This window comes from Leucopleurus acutus, assembly GCF_964270905.1.
Source record: "Leucopleurus acutus genome assembly, chromosome: 11".
Classification (NCBI taxonomy): Eukaryota; Metazoa; Chordata; class Mammalia; order Artiodactyla; family Delphinidae; genus Leucopleurus; species Leucopleurus acutus.
In genome coordinates this window covers 31,778,951-31,796,723 of record NC_139152.1, presented here as the reverse complement: position 1 = coordinate 31,796,723, position 17,773 = coordinate 31,778,951, and the positions used below count along the sequence as shown (strand labels likewise).

General features: G+C 36.5%; 1 protein-coding gene across 1 annotated transcript in view; it reads left to right on the top strand.

Annotated features, from left to right (window-relative positions):
• Window positions 1–17,208, top strand: part of LOC309968267 (proton myo-inositol cotransporter-like) — a gene marked incomplete at both ends in the record, with an annotated part of 34,368 nt that extends 17,160 nt beyond the window's left edge. The window contains 2 exons of the mRNA XM_082849493.1: window positions 15,962–16,087; window positions 17,175–17,208. Of these exons, the coding sequence (XP_082705619.1) occupies window positions 15,962–16,087; window positions 17,175–17,208 (160 nt within the window). The remainder of the gene's footprint in view (window positions 1–15,961; window positions 16,088–17,174) is intronic.
• Window positions 17,209–17,773: the final 565 nt, after the last annotated feature.

Sequence of the window (17,773 nt, the reverse complement as noted above, 5' to 3'; positions counted from 1 at the left end):
ATACAGCCACTATGGAGAACAGTATGGAGGTTCCTTAAAAAACTAAAAGTAGAACTACCATATGACCCAGCAATCCCACTACTGGGCATATACCTTAAGAAAACCATAATTCAAAAAGAGTCATGTACCAAAATGTTCTCTGCAGCTCTATTTACGATAGCCAGGACATGGAAGCGACTTAAGTGTCCATCGACAGATGAATGGATAAAGAAGATGTGGCACATATATACAATGGAATATTACTCAGCCATAAAAAGAAACGAAATTGAGTTATTTGTAGTGAGGTGGATGGACCCAGAGTCTGTCATACAGAGTGAAGTAAGTCAGAAAGAGAAAAACAAATACCGTATGCTAACACATATATATATGGAATCTAAAAAACAAAAAAAATGATCATGAAGAATCTAAGGGCAGGACGGGAATAAAGAAGCAGACCTACTAGAGAATGGACTTGAGGACACGGGGAGGGGGAAGGGTAAGCTGGGAGAAAGTGAGAGAGTGGCATGGACATATATACACTACCAAATGTAAAACCAATAGCTAGTGGGAAGCAGCCACATAGCACAGGGAGATCAGCTCAGTGCTTTGTGACCACCTAGAGGGGTGGGATAGGGAGGGTGGCAGGGAGGGAGATGCAAGAGGGAAGAGTTATGGGAACATATGTATATGTATATGTATAGCTGATTCACTTTGTTATAAAGCAGAAACTAACATACCATTGTAAAGCAATTATACTCCAATAAAGATTTAAAAAGAAAAAAAATTCATTTAAGACGTTTTCTGTGGAAAAAGAAAAAAGTCATGTATAAAGGTAGTAAGAATTTTGGACTCTCTCATTTTAAAAAAAAAATTATGTGAAGCTATTAAGAATATTATTATCAGATATGTGTTTTACAGAGGCCACTCTGGCAGCAAAGTGGAGATGGCAGAAGAGCAAACCTTTGGGTCTAAATGGAGACCTGAAGTGAAGGGATGGGCTCTTGTCAGGTCTTGGTGACTAGAATGACTTATTATTTACAAGTTAATGTTAATGTTACTTAACTGCCCGGCTTTTGTGGCTTGTCTTCCCAAATGGAAATTTGTAACTTGAAAGGAGGAATTGTGTTTCCTGGGTTTTTTTCATTTTTTCTTGTTTTTTTTCTCTCTGCTTTCTTCTTTATATACCTAGCAGCTAACATCATGTCTTATATAATGTATTTATTTACTGACTTAGCCAAGTATTGAGACTGATGTGTGCATAATGTTGACATGTATTTTTCCTCTGTAACTGTAATAATTACATAAACTGATTTGAAATTCAATAAGAAATTTTTCCATCGGTCTTATGCCTACCTCAGCTAATTCAAGGTTTTCAAACGAGTCCATTGCAGTACTCTAAACCGCTCCTCAGGCCTGGCGATAACACTGATAATGCTTCATTTCTGTTTGATTGGATTCTTGCACTGAGCTTTCAGCACTTGTCTATTTTGTCCTGATAAACTCAACTTGAATTGAGTTATCAAGGAAGATGTGGAAAGACACAAGAATCTATAGATTTTAAACTGCAGGTCTAAAATAAATTTATATATATTACTATTATATTAATTATATATTGATATATTAATAACAAAACAGAAAAAATACCCCTCTGAGAGAATTAAAAAAAAAAAAAAAGTAAACAGAGCTTTGAAATATAACCAGGGAAGAAAAGAGGGGAATGGCCATATAATTCTGAAAGTTAGGGTCTACAAGATCTTTGAGGATTAAAGTATTAAAAGATAAAGGCAACAAATTGAACATACAGTAGAAAAAGCTAAGAAATTTACACATAAATGAAACTCAAATAAAAATGAATCTTTGAGACTCCAAGAGGGACATACATGGTAATTATTCTGTCAGAGAGAAATCGGAGCAATAGAAATTGTAGCACTAAAAAAGAAGCTTAATTGCTCCATTACCCTATAAGGAAGAGTCACAAAGGAACAATTTACCATCTCAGAGAGGTGCTGAAGTAAGATAGATGCAGTCATAAGCACCTCAAAATACAGAATCACAAAGCAAAATAACCGTGACAAGCTAGAGCACTCACTGCCCTCATCGTCACCAAGCTGGAGTCTCACAGATAAGAGGCCAGCCATGAAGGCTCAGCCATTCTGGGTTGAGTGCAATTAACTGGGTGAAGCATTAACTCTTAGAGACTTTTAGGTCACATTTCTTGGTGTCCAAGTAACTTGAAGGAACCAGCATGCTTGGTAAATGCCCCATTCACCACTAGACATTGACTGCATCACTGAGAAGATCCAGAATTACAAATATGCAATTATAGGTACAGAGAGACACTATTAGGGATTTTTTTTCCCACTTTTTATTTTCATTTGGCCTCCATTACTGACCATTTATCAAGTGTTGTGCCAGCTGTTAAGAAAACAAAACATGAGATATAGCCCCTTGTCAGGAGTTGGCAATATCTTAGAATGGCTTTTATTTACATTTTGAACCAATACTCAAGTCTCATATCTTCAGAGATGTTGCGACTTGGGTAGAAGCTGATTTCTACCTATATTTCAGAATATATATATAGAAATTAGCAAAAATATGTTTTAAGCATTTGAATAAATATTTTTCTATCAGTGAGGAATTGTGATGGCTGTGGATAACAGAAGAACCCAAAATAACTCTTAAACAAGAAAGGAGTTTCTTTCTTGCTCATGTAAGATAAATTCAAAGGCAGGGATTTTGGAATCATCATACTATACCTAGTGTCATCAGGGATCCAGGCACCTGTCTTTTTGCTGTACCCATATAAGTATTCTTCACAAGTTCATGAGGAAGGTCCAGGATGGCTGCAAGAGCACCACAATCACGTCTGTGATGCAGGCCAGGAGGAGAAAATGTAGAAGGAGCAATGCTTCCTGGCTGAATCAGCTCCCTTTGAATTGAAGCCTTCCTGAAATCCCACACAGTACTTCTCACAAGTCAGAATTAGTCCCTTGGTCATATCTAGTTTTAATGGAAACTGGGAAATGTATTTTATTCAGTGGTTGGGAGAGGAAGGGGCAGGGGGCACAGTGTTCCCAGTTAAGAATCAGAATTCTCTTACAAAGGAGGAAGCAAAGAAGGAATCTAGGGATAGAACACTAACAATCCTTGATACAACAGTACTAGAGTTAACTTTATGGGACATGTATAGGTGGTTCTGCTTGACAGCAGGAAGGATGAATTAACTGATTAAATAGGGCTCTAGCTACTTACTTTTTTTGGTTTCGTTCTCTTTATAGTGACTAGAAGTCTAAGGTCAGCTTTGCAGGTGGCAAGAAATACGGCCACATTAGATAATCTACCTCCAGCTTTGCAAGGGAGAAAGAATCATTACAGTCTCTTCATTTATTGCATTTCTTTCGGCCTTGTAAACCAGTGAAATAGCTGCTCTTTGTTGTGCAGTTTGTTCATCTATTCAAAGGAGTAGTCATGTCAGCTACCATTTTTTATATAGTCACAATGTGCCAACTGCTGTGCTGAGGCTTACAGGGTTTCTCTCTTTTATCCTTCAGCAAAACTGAGGTAGATGGTATTATTTCCCCCATGTTACCAATGACACTGAGGCTTAAATAAGTTGAGTGAAGAAGTTTAGATCATATGGCTTAGCAGACAGTAAAACTAGCTTTAAGTAAGAGTCCAGCTAGCACTACACTCATCATTCTGAAATTTACCAGTTAAGCAGCAGGATGCTTCTACTGACAGGTGTTACACACTCTTTGGGAAGTGGACAGTAATTCCTGATAATCAAAAGCCAGTAGGTCTAAAAATACCTATGTTGGTGTATTTTCACTCACTCAGTGTAATTGAGATTCTTTCTCTTAAGAAACCATTTTTGTGAGTGGTAGTCTATTTGGGACTTAAAGAAGATTTTTATTTTGTTCATTTATTTTCATTTACATGTATTTACTCTGCTCAGAAAATTCTTTTCCTGCTGTTAGCAGTATCATCATAGAACATCTTTGCTGTAAAAGTAAGTGCTTAGGGCTTCCCTGGTGGCGCAGTGGTTGGGAGTCCGCCTGCCGATGCAGGGGACACAGGTTCGTGCCCCGGTCCGGGAGGATCCCACGTGCAGTGGAGCGGCTGGGCCCGTGAGCCATGGCCGCTGAGCCTGCGCGTCCGGAGCCTGTGCTCCGCGGCGGGAGAGGCCACAACAGTGAGAGGCTCGCTTACCACAAAAAAAAAAAAAAAAACAAGTGCTTAACATAAAGTGAAATCGTTCTAAAGTGTTTTAAATGATTCACTACCTTTGGTTTCCTTAGAGCAGAGTGGCCTTAACCACATAGTTTTGAATTTGAGTATCTGATACAAGTTTAATTGTAGTTTTTATTTTGTTTAGTTGGTTTGCAGTAAGTGTTGTTTTTTAGGCCTCTGTTACACAGATAGATAAATATGGAGAAAGTAATTTAAGAAAAGAAGCAAAGAGATGAGATGCACTCACAAAGAAATACCCTTTGGGCAAATTAGCCTGTACCTGTACACTCAGATGAGAAATTTTAAAAAAAGACCATGAAAGCTGTTCTCTTCTTATCTTCCTTCTTTAGTGAAGGAGAAAACATTATGAGGAGAGATGTATGATATGTGTGAATCTGAATATTTTCCTTAGAGAAGAAGAATCATTGTGTGCTGGTATTAGTATTTTGACCCAACCCCTGACATCACTTTACTGGTTCCTATTGGTTTCATCCACTTTGAATTCTTTTTATTTTGTAAAATGCTGTCAGTGAGGCAGGTTCTAGTTTGAAAGAGCACATGATCACACTAGAGTTGCAGGCATCAAAGGACATAATCATGTCCAGAGAGATGACGTCCAGGCCACCTCATTTCATCTCCGTCAAGCAGCACAGCTTCCAAATCAAGCATCATTCTGGGGCTTCAGGGCTGATTGTTTCTCTCACTCTCCAAGTAAAACTCACTTTGTCCTTCACTTTCAAACAAATCATTTCCTGTGAAAATCAAAAAGTCCTCCAAGCAACCATGGAAGAGCTGATAAGCAAAGCCAAATAAACCAAAATGTATTTTACCTCTTGATTTTGTTTTCTCTGTGTGAAGCACTTGCCAGTATGTTAAACATAGTGCCAGGTGTTGTAGGGTTTGATGAAAAATATAAAACAGGCTTGATCACCAAGTTTCTTTCTTGCTGCATAAGGAGGTACTTAGGTAATACTTAAAATAGAATTGTGAATTATCAAAGCAAATGAACAAACAAAACTGGGTCCCCCAAAGAGAGGCAGTTTTAAGAAGTGTTTGCACAGATGGATAAAAAATATATATTGTCATTTTAAAACAACCTATTTTTTTGTGTTGACCTAAAGAAAATATATGAAAGTCAACATAACCATGTATTCACAAAGAATGCAGATACTATACTATATATTCACATTTCAGTTTTTATACTCCAAACAGTAAAAGTTAACAAGAGACCTAGACCTTGAAATATTAGAAAGTTCTCAATAAGTAGAAGAGCTAGTGTTAGGAGCATGATGCAGAAATCAGCAACTCATATCTGGTGGTGTGATTAGATTAGTTAAATGCATATCGCGGGAGTGTGTTATACAGCTTTTTCGGGACAGTGTTTATACAAATACAATCACAAATACATAAAATAAGGCTTATATAAAAGTCTTCAAATGGTAATGATGAGCCCCAAACAAAACCGTGTTCTTACTTTATTTTTATTTATTATTATTTTGGTAAAACTACGTGACTTACATATAAAGTATCTGTCAACAAAATAGTGGTCAGTTTGTAACTCTTCAATAAAATCATGTGTCAATAATCATATTACTGTAGCTGATAACAAGGATGATACATAAATAATTTCAGCTGTTATAGCAGTCAGGCTAGGAAAGGCATTACCTTATAACACACACAAAAAAAAGAAAAACACCAAAATATTAGTGGTTTAAAGCAACAAAGGCTCTGCTCATGTCTCAGGAACCTAGGCTAATGGAAGTTCCAACATTTTATGATGCCACCTCTTACCTCAAGGCTTTAAGATTCATCACAGAGATAAATAGTGACCTACCACTAGTACTTACTCACAATATATGACCACAGCTAGTCACTTGGCTGCTCCTAACTTCAAGAGGGTAGGGAATTATAATCCTCCATAAACCTTGAAATGGAAGGCAACTAGCCATTGGTGAACATTACTTGTATCTTCCCACAATTTATTTGCTGCCTTTATTGGCCAAGATTCCCTATCATTCTTTCTGCAGAAAGGCATAAAGAATTTTCTTTCTGCTGATTGATAGCACTGTTATCTTGAAAACATCTTCTTTTTTGGTGGTACCCATTAAAAATGACAAAATTCTTCAGTTGACTACTGCTCTGGAAAAATTGATGACATTCATGACTATGCCTGTACCAGTACAATTGGTTGAAGATTAAATATCAGAACATGAAACATGTTTGACATGCATGAAACAGTTTGTCAGTTTTTCAAAGCATTAAACATACAGTTACCTACCATGGGACCCAGCAATTCCACTCCTAGGCATATACTCAAAAGAATTTTTTAAAATGTTCACATAAAACCTTGTACACAAATGTTTCTAGCAGCATTATTCATAATAGCCAAAAAGTAGAAATAACCCAATTGTTCCATCAACTGATGAATGGATAAACAAAATATGATATATCCACACAATGAAATATTACACAGCTATAGAAAAGAATGACGTACTAAAATTTGGATGAACCTTGAAAACATCATATTAAATGAAAGAAGCCAGAAACAGAAGACACACACACACATGCAGATTTACTTACATAAATACACATATGTACGTATATAAACACATGCATATACACATCATCTTATATTTGCAAAGTTGCAATTGAGGGTTTTGTTTTTAAGTATGTTGACCAAAGGTTCATGTAGTATAATAGGAAAGCACTTAGCCCTATTGAAGGTGACGGGCTTGGCAGATAGAACTCTCTTCTTCTACCTCCCTCCCCTTTAGAGAGTTTATTGGTATACTTTTCTGAGATAAAATGGGAGAACAAATCCAAGAATTCATAAAAGAAGGTTAGACAATCAGTGACTAGAAATTAGAGCCTAAAGTACTAGTAAAAATTTTTTTTTTAAAAAAAGAAACCCACTCTGACAAATCAGCTAAACTTTCCTTATTTAACAGCACCAAAGAGCAAGAGCCTGTGCTTGCTTTTAATCAGCAAGCCTCCCTGCTATGAATTACTTTTTGCCTCTAACTCAGGAATCCACTGCATTTTCAGCCTTAGTTTCTAAGGGGAAGTGATGAGAAATACGACTGTGTTCCAAAAGGTTGCAGCAAATTATATGTGGATTTGATCTGAGAGCCATGAATTGTAAGGAACAATTCACAGCTTGATTTCAAGCTTCAATCCTATGATCTCATGGACCAAGATATGGTGAATGAGATGTAACTTCTCTAATGGAACTGCAGGGAGAACTACCAAATCTGTTGTCAATATAAGTGACATTCATTCGTCCCTTTATTTATACAAACAGGTATTTATTGAACACTTATCTATCAAGCAACATGGAAATCACTAGGAATAAAAGATGTACAAGACAAAAATCTCTACCTTGAAAATGTCACAGTGCATTAAGGAAAGGCAAACATATCACAAACCCTTAGAGAAATGGTGGGATGGACAGTAATAATAATAGACTTTTGTGCTCCTCTGATAACATAGTGATACATCTAATTCTGCTGGGGTCTGAGTTTCACGGAGGAGGTGATGCCAAATATGAGTCTCGAGGCAAATGTGTAGGAAAACAAAGGTGGAAAATAATAGTCCAGACAGAGAAAAAATTATGAGGAAAAACATAAGAACATGTCATATTCTGAATCCTGCAGTTTGTATGGAATGACTACAACCTGTGACATCTGTGGAGAAATAGCACAAAAGATTGACAAGGAGGGACTAGATCATGCCATAATAAGATTGGTCTTCATCCTATAGGCAATGGAAAGCTATTGCAGGATTTAAACAAGAGAGTTTGGATCAGGTTAGATTTAGGACAATGTAGAAGATGAAGTGGAAGGAGTCTAGAAGCAGGAATACTCAGTAGAAGACTATTGGAAGAGTTCAGGTGAGAGGTGGCAAGTTCAAGTCAAAGTCCAGGTGAGAAGTAAGAATGGAGAGTAGAGAAACTACACATGCTTTGGAGATAGACCTGATGAAGTTGTAACTATGTAAATGTGAGTGGTCTCAGATCATGCTCAGGTTATTAAATTGTGAGACACAGAAGAGCAGTAGGAAAGCTTTGAGGGGAAGGTCAAAGATGGAGCTTTAAGGTACTTGTGAACATTCAGAAAATCGAGCGGTAGAAATATGGGTCTGGCACTTAGGGAGGAGAACCAAACTAGAGAAACAGGTCATGGAGTCTCTGTGTATCACTAATAATAATGGTTGTATATGGCTGATGTTTCCCAGCAAAAGTTATACAGAGTAATGAAAGAAGATTGCCAAGAACAGAACCAAGGAGAAAGAAAAGATGCATCAGTCTGAGAGGTGGAAGAAACATAAAGGGCATGGTGTCAAAGAATGAGAAAATTTTAGGAAAGAGGGAAAATGTTTAGGAAATTTTATCATAGAATGATAAGTTTAGTAAAGAAAAGCACCCAGGGTTAACAATGAGAAGATCACCAGCAATCTCTGTTAGGGCAGTTTTCATGAAGTGGTGAGGCATGACTTACTTCGTAAAATCAGCACCAGTAGTCCCTAGCTTTTTAAATTAATTTCCAACAATTTTCTTAAGTCCCCCAGAATTTCTTATTTTTTTAAAAATTCTCACAAGTTCCCTACTTTCACAGTCCAAACGGGGGGAGGGAGTCCCCTGACATCTACAGTCTGGCTGAGAAAGAAGGCAGGTGTCCTGGAGTTCTCTTTGCAGAACTCGTGTAGAAATCTGGCCCTGCAGAGAGCTACAAGCAAGGCAAGCTGTCCCCCCAGTAAGAGTAAACTGGATTCCAGGTTGCCTGCTTGAAGGCAGTGGGGACAGTTAGGAGTAAGGAGGGCATAGTAAAGAGTAGAGAAAATTTAGAATAGCTGTCTGGGAAACAGTGACATAATTACACAAAGTAGGATGTTAAATTCATGCATAAGAAATGAATGAGTGAACAGTTACCCACAGAGAATGAAAGTGGACCTGTGGCAATGGATTGTCCTAACACCTGCATTTACCACAACTGATTTTTTTTTTAATTTAGGCCATGCCAAGACAGGCATTTTAAGACCACTGTTCTTAATGTTCTATCTCATTGGATTTAATGAGTCGTACTTAAAAACAAATGGACTGTTTTCTATAGGGCCAGATTCACCCTCAACTTCACAGAGTAGAAACTTAAAATGTTTGAAATTAACCCAAATCAATTTTTAAAAGATTTTCTCAGGAGAGAGAAGAGGATACATTTGGTTAAGACCCTGAGTGCCATGTGAAACATGTAAAAGATTGACTGAATGAAAATAGGCCATCCTTTGTCTCCCTTAGACACTAAGCCACCTTTTATTCTACTCTTTTTTACTTTAATTGGAAAAATTTTAGAACCAGTTTTTTTCTAAATATCTGAATACTTATTTTTCTCCCTTTCTAAAAAGAAATGTCAGAGATTAAAAAATTAAATCTTCCTTCCTTGAAACTAGCAAGAAAAGAACTGTTTGGTTCTAATTGTAGGTATTGTCTGGATTATATATTTTCCAGTTTCCTAGTAGAGTTTCTAGTATGCTCTGCTAGTTTCCCCAGCAGTTTCAACCCCTAGTAGAACACTGGCTATTGTATAATCTCCCCAGTTGAAAGTATCCACAGTCAAGAACAACAGCATGCATTCTGGACATACTTATTTACCACAATTTCTCTCTAAATATCATAATGTCCTTTTACTATGAAATTTTGCAGGCTATGATGTAAAAGAGAGCCCTCTCTCTGTGTGGCTCTTTTCTTGGGGCTTCAAGGAAATTGCCCCCTTGCAGCTGGTGTTTCTGAAAGTGAGTTATCAAAATTACTAACCATTTCCATTTAGGTTGTGGATTAAATGTTTGCAAATGGCAGCTTTAGCCTCTGGCAATTTAAAAACTGGGCTTAGCTTAAAGTACCAGCTGACACTAGGTTTTACCTTCTTTTAATTTCATTCCAAAAAATGACTCAGATATTCACTCCAAGCTACCCACCCCTTAAAATTATTTTCTATTAATGGGCAGAAACAGATTAAAGAACCTACAGTGTGCCTTCGATTTATAGAGCCACCATGCTTTGATTCATTCGATAAACATGCATTGGGTGTCTAGCCTACAGTGGGGTGCTGCATTTGCAGAGTTCGTAAGCATGGCCTTTTCCCTCAGGTCCTTGCAAACCAGTCAGTAAAGAACATTGTAAGTTCTACAGTAGAGGTGTGCACAGAGAGGAGGGCCGTCACCATCAACTGTACTATATACTGACTTGTCTGAAGTTTAAAATATTTTGTATCAGAAGAGAGGGATCCCCATTTTATGTAATTAATTCAGCAATTCCTTTGATAAAACATAGCCCTTTTGTAAATGCTTTCTTAATTAGTTTCTTTCTAACTTTAGAATTTCTTAAAGTAAGTCACACTTATAATTTCTGCCCTTGAAATAAGTATGTAAGAGTAAATATTTGTGAGATGTTACAGCATCCTAATATGTTTTACACTATTAAAGTTTGTGTGAATTTAGAGTGAGAGTATATGTATTTCTTTTTCTTTCATGTAGAATCTTGCAACTGGGTGGGTTCTTAGAGATCATGTGCTCCTGGGATGGAAAACTTGAAGTCCAAAATTTAGAACTCACCAGGTCATACTGTGAGAGGGGACAAATAGGGCCTAATATACCAGTCTGCTTTTCACAAAAAAATATTTTAATCTATGCTTAGAATGTTCTTATGAGCATTGATTTGGTAAAAATATATTTAAATTCTCAAATTTTATATTTAGAAAATCTCATGTAAATTTATTAGGTCACGTTCAAGAAAGCCTTAAAGAGCAAATCATGAATAAAAAATAGCCACTTCTAGAAGTTGTTCCTTTTTTCAACACTGTTTGTTAAAGCCACAGTTATGATATATGCTCTCTGTAAAAGGTCAATTAGCGGATTCCCCAGGATATTTAAAGTTTTGTGTTATCTTCTAAATGTCAAGTTGAAGTTAGAAATGTTACATTTGGGAGAATTTTGCCATAAAATAGTCCAAATGATGAAAAGCAAATATTCCAGGTCAAGGATAAGGGAGTGGTAGGGAATCATACTTTGCCTCCAGAAGCCTGAGAGGCTCCAAGGCCAAATCAGTTGGCCAATCAGTTCCCAACAGTGGCCCACTCCCTGAGATGGCAAGAGAATTGAACTCTTTTTAATATTTGGCCTCTTTTCACTGACCGACCCCTATGAACTGGTGTGAAGTAGTACAAAAGACAGTTTTTCATGCTTTTTTAATATGAGGAAGGCCGGAGCCTACACATAAACTATGGGGTATGTTCTAGGAGAGGTCTGAAAGTATAAAGAGAAGAAAATAACCAATGGGACAAAGTGTTGGTCCTAGTGAAGACCAAGGGGAATAAGATTGAAAGCTCTGATAGAAGGATGACCTTTGAACAATTTTTTTTCAGATCCTGGAGGAAAACAGGCGAGGATAGATGTGGCTATAGATATCTTTGTTCATGTCTGAGTTTAAAGTTGAAAAAGCTCACTCCTAATCTCTTCAGTTTTCACTGGGAAGCAAGGCAAGGCCATTTTCAAAAAGATTTGTAGGAGGGAATAAGGATTGGGATTGTAGGAGAGTTGTGGGCATTTGGGATATCAGTTGTGGGAATGGGGAAAATCACTGATTAGGGACAGGTAAAAGTTTCCTCCCAGCAGTGAGGATCCAGCTGCAGTTGAATACTGTGATTGTGGCGTTTCACCAATATGCCTGGTTATGTTAATTCTCCACCAGTAAAGAGCAACTTAGATGTAGAAAGTAAAAACATAGAAAGAAACAAACATAAAAGTTTATAGGTTGACTTTATAGGAGAACCTAAATACCAAAACACTGAGGGTCTGGTGAAAGTGGTTAAAGTCGTTTACAATTAAAGTCTGACAGAGAAGGATGCAAAGCCATGAAGTTAGTGAAGCATCAGGAAAAAAGGAGTGTGGAAGATCTCTGAGACAGAACAGTTATCCTAGGAGTAAGGAAGTAAGAGATCTTGAAGGAAAGGAATAAGAAATCTGTGTATGTGATTAAGATCAGGGATCAGCTGACTTCCTGTAAAGGGTAAGATAGTAAATGTCTGTGGCTTTGCAGGCCATATGGATTCTGTTAGACTTCTCAACTCTGCCCTTGAAGTTGAAGGTATTCATAGATAAGTAAACAAATGGGCATGGCTATGTTTCAGTAAAACTTTATTTACAAAAATGGGGTGTGGTCTGTATTTGTCTCAAGGGCTATAGTTTGTTGACCCCTCTTCAAGATAATGACAATTACCAGGATGTGGAGGAAGTTAAGTGGAGGTGAAGGCTGTTAGAAACCAAGGGGCCAAGATGCTTTAAGATTAGTATATTGAATATAAACCATCTAGAGCTAACAGACATCTAGAGAACACTTCACCCAACAACAACAGAATAACACATTCTTCATAAATGTACAAGGAACATTCTCCAGGACATCATATGCTCGGCCACAAAACGAGCCTTGGTAAATTTTAAAAGGATTGAAATAATACAGTGTATGTTCTCTGATCACAGTGGAGTGAAATTAGAAATCACAAATCACTAACAAAGAAATCTGGGAAATTCACAAGTATATGGAAATTAAATAATGCACTCCTCAATTGCTAATGGATCAAAGAAGAAATCACAAGGGAAATGACAAAATACTTTGAGATGAATGAAAATGAAGACATAACACACCAAATATGGATGCAATTAAAGCAGTGCTTAGGGGGAAATTTATAGCTATAAATGCCTACATTAAAAGGAGAAAAATATCACAATCAAAAATCTAATCTTTTATATTAAGAGAAAGAAGGAGCAATAATCAGGTCTGAGATGGCCTGAGGAGATGGAATGGGATGAAAGCCCAAATAGAGAAGTTGACCTTAGCTGAGAAGAATGGCTTCTCTTCGTAACTGGAGCATAGAAAAGTAGAATGGTTTATATGTTTGCTATAAGATTATAAATTTCCCATCTTTACCACTTTCATCTGTTTTCTCTGTAAAGCTGAAGTTGAGGTCATTTGCAGAGAGTAAAGGGAAATGGAGCATTGGAGATTTGAGCAATAGTTTTTGTGTAGAATGGTTAAAATAGTCCTCCTATAGAGTTGACTAGAGAAAACTATTGAGAATTTCAGGCTGTTGAGGATCTTTTTGAGGCTGGTAGTAGTGTGTTACAGAGGAACTACTGATCTGCCGTGTTGTGTAATTCCTTCAGCTGCATTTGGCTAGGTGGGTGAAGGCACAGAAAAGGCAAATGTTTGTGTTCATGTATAGCTAGATGGGTGAAATGAGAAGATAAACAGGCAGGGAAATTTAAGATGTTGAAATGATGGGTCATGGTCAATAAGCTAGTTAAGGACAGAACTAAAGAAAGGAAAAAGCTAAGGAATAGGGAGCAAATAGATCACTTAACTGGAGGTCACCAGGAGGTCTAATATACAAATCGGCTTCATGAGGGCAGAGAAACTGTTTTGTTTGCTAATGAGTTCCAGCCCCTGGAATAGTGCCTGGCACAGAGTAAGTGTAAAATATTTGTATTTGTTGAATGAATGATCATGACAGAGCAGGGATCATTTAGGAAGAAAGCTGGAAGAATGGAAGGTTGTGGTCAGAGTTGGATGCTTGAATGGTGATAGAGAGGCGGAGCATTATGGGTAACACCTTGTATGTCTGACATGCACATACAGTAGGTTCTTGGTAACTATTAGCCTTAATCATTAAGTTTTTTGGCCTTTTATAGGAAATAAGTATTTTTTGAGAAATTAAGTAGAAAGTAATTTCTCTACAAATGGATGAATTGACATTTCCCAAATAAGTATCATTTAAAGCCATTGAAACAATCAAAGTTGTTAATTCTACCTCATATGGGCAGAATAAAAAAACAAACAAATAAATAAACAAACAAAATACTAGTAGGAATGATCTTCCTTTCCAAATTAGCCTAGTCTAGTTCTCAAAGCCAGAAGCTCGGAGTACTTCTTATGCTTTCTATTGTTTTATTTTGCTTATCACAAGTGTGGGAAATTTTAGATTCACAATACTGTATCACCTTTCTAAAGTGTATTGATCTTTCGGTAGTCTCTGAAAGACCTCTTTTTTTGCTTTTAGAATAAGGTTGAAGTCTCATTAAAAATAGACTATTTGCAAAGGAAAGGTTTACAGACAGAGGCTGAAATGGCAATAATCTAATGTTTAAACAACGCCAGTTTTTTTCCATTTAGCTAAATGTATCAAAGAAGTACTTTGGTTTTGAGGATTCACATCTTCTTTGGCTAACTTGTGGTAATTCTTACCCTGCTTCTCTCCCACACCCCACTGTGTAATTACTTGTACACAGTAGATATTAATAAGTCTGTATTGACTGTTCTTTAATTATGTATGGAGTTCGTTCAGGTTTTTTCTGTGAGATGTTATGGGAAAACCCGAATGAACTTTTTGGCCAACCCAAGAACAAGCAGTTCTCTGAAATGCCCTTCTCTGTACCTCTTTGCTGGGTAAATTTCTCTTATGATCCAGTTCAAATATCGTCTCTGAAATTATCCCCCACTCTTACAGGCGAATAATCAGGCCTCTGTCCTTAGAGTAGTTCTTTACTGTTTTCTATCATATTACCATTATTTACTGGTGTAGCTATTTCTCATCGTTGCCTTTTATCTATCAAGGAGCAGGGAATTTAGCTTATTCATCTTAGGGTCTCCATACCTTGTGTGTGCCTGCTATGTATAAAGTGCTCCAGGTTTGTCTGGCAAATAGTATGACAGTGAGAAAACTCATTCTACAAGAACGCTGTAGGCTTATGTTGGAAAACCCTGCCCTCTAAAGGATTTTGCCTCTTTAAAATTTTCCTGCATTTAGGATACTGCTGTTAGGTGAGCAATGATTAATTGGTTATGGCTCTGTAATCCAATCAGTGGATGTAATTAACTTAGAGAAATGTTAGCCTTTTTCCCTACACCAACTTTTTTTTTCTTTTCTCTTTAAAAAAAAATTTTAGGGACTTCCGTGGTGGTCCAGTGGTTAAGGCTCTGTGCTCCCAATGCAGGGTCCTGGGTTTGATCCCTGGTCGGGGAACTGAGATCCCACATGCCACATGGTGCAGCCTAAAAAATAAAAAAAAATTATACAATTTTGAAAGGTTACAGCTTCTTTTAATTAAGCATACAACATAGTTGATTTTCAATATATATTTATTAAAAATACAGATGTCCACCAAGATGTTAACAGTGACCATTATTTGGGTGGTGGCATTTTTATTTTTTAACTTTTTTCTCTAGATATAATTTTTTTCATTCTTTGAATTTTCTATTTCATGATATATATTAGGGGAAAATTCCATTTTTTAGAAGATATGGTACATGATGGAGACATTTAAGAGAAATAAATGCTTTGGTACAGTTTGGAACCAGGCAGCTGGTTCAAGATGGACCAGTCCATGCTCCAGTAACAAATCTCAGTGGCTTAGGAAAACAAAAGTATATTTGCTGTAGATAGACAGGGGTTCTTCTACATCCAATATTGCACATCCAATCCTCCATCTCAAAGTAGTTTCCAAAGTTGCTGCAACCAGAGGAGGGAGAGATGGAAGAGACCAGCCAGCTCTCACCTGCCTCAGCACATGTCATTTGCCATGACCAAAACAAGTGCCATGGCCCCAAGCTTACTGAAAAGTAAAGTGGAAAATGCAGGGGAGCACATATTGTTTACTGACTGAGCAGCAGTTGTCTCTGAACATGACTACAACTCGTTTCATTTTACAGTTACTGTAATGAATGTATGTTGGATCCAGACTGCGGTTTCTGCTATAAGATGAATAAATCAGCCGTCAGTGACTCCTCCTGTGTTCCAGTTAATAAAGCATCTACAAACGAGGCAGCCTGGGGCAGGTATGTAGCTCAGTATATACCATAAGAATATACAATAAAATTTCAGAATGAGTCTTATTTTTAAACTTACAGAATGACTGCACTTACAGTCAATGACTCTACTTCTTTTAAATTGGTCTTCTTTTAAAGAATCTTTGAAACTGGTCTTTATAACTACATTACTTTGCAGCATATTCTGATGAGTGTGGGTAGACAACATTGCAACTGTATGTTTCACAAACTTAGAATATAAACTCTAGCCTAGATTTCAGGAAATCCAAATTTCAGACCCAGCGTTGTCCTAATAAGCTACAGGACTTTGGATCTTGAGGCAGGTATTTCTAAATATTGCCAAGGCAGTTTCTCCTGCTGGGTATTTTTAAATTATACTAATAATTTCCAAACTCCCAAACTTAAGTGAAAGACAGAAAATTGTCAAGTCAAAATGAATTATTATCACTTTAAATTCTTTTAGTACTTTCCTGGAAGTCAGAGAAATTAAACAAAATAAGGATAAAGTTGGTAATTATAGGCAAGTATGAGAAAGTATAAACCTTTCTCTTTTTGACAGATCACATTGGTTTATAGTAGGCACATTAAAGAAATATTAGTATAGAACAAATATGAACTAATATTCATATTCATGGATACAAAAACATGTAAGTATTATTTGACATGGCTTTAACCTCTTTTATGTTTTAAATTCTCATAAAAAGAATAGTATCCTCTCATTCTGTCTCCTAATACTGATGAAGGCAATGAAATCTGTAATAAAGTGCTTGTATCTCCTAGGAGCCATGAAGTATAATATATCATTATTAATCATTATGCTGTTGTCATTAATCATTTTATTAGGGAATTACTCCAAAGAAGTAGAAATAAATTATATGGTAGTTGAGTGAAAATCCAGACCACATTTTAAATACACTGATTAAAAAGAAATATGTAAAAGAAATGCAATTATTACTTAAAATGAAAACATGAAAGAGCTTCTTTTAAAACACCCAGCACATACCTTTCATCAGTCAAGCTTTATTAGGAAGTTAATTGATTAAATATTTTAAATGTAATAGTTTACAGCTTTAATCCTTATGATTTTTTTCAATAGAAAAAGCCTGAAAGTTACCAGTCAAGAATTATGAACATTATGAAATCTGTGTATGTAGTTTCCTGTATTTCATAGAATTAATTTACAAACTTAAGAGAAATGTCTACTGATGGTAAGGGGACGCTAAAATTAGATGTTTCTCTCTTCCTCAGTAGAAGGTCTAGAGGTCAGAGGTCTCAAAATAAGAGTCTTGTTCTTTTTGCAAATAACAAATTGTACAACTTTTTAATAGAAATGTGTATTACTTCTTTTATTTCAACTTATTCTTAGATTTTATTTATATTTTTGTACCATTATTCCTTGGTTACACACACTACTAGAGAAAAGTGAAAACAGATAATACCCAAGTAGGAAAAATACAAAGAACTAAACAAAATATACAAAGAACTTTCATGTTTGTGGACTATTCTTAGAATAACCTCAAATTCTTTACTGCCTGTCCCCCCGCCAAAAAAAAAACAGGTTTTCTCACTCTTCTCTGTGCTGAGCAACAACCCTCCTCCTAGCTTGGCCACTGTGGTGGCTTGCCTCAATCTGTTCTAGAAAGAAAGCAAAAAATGCAGGATATGTTAACCATGAAAAATTCCTACAACAGATTT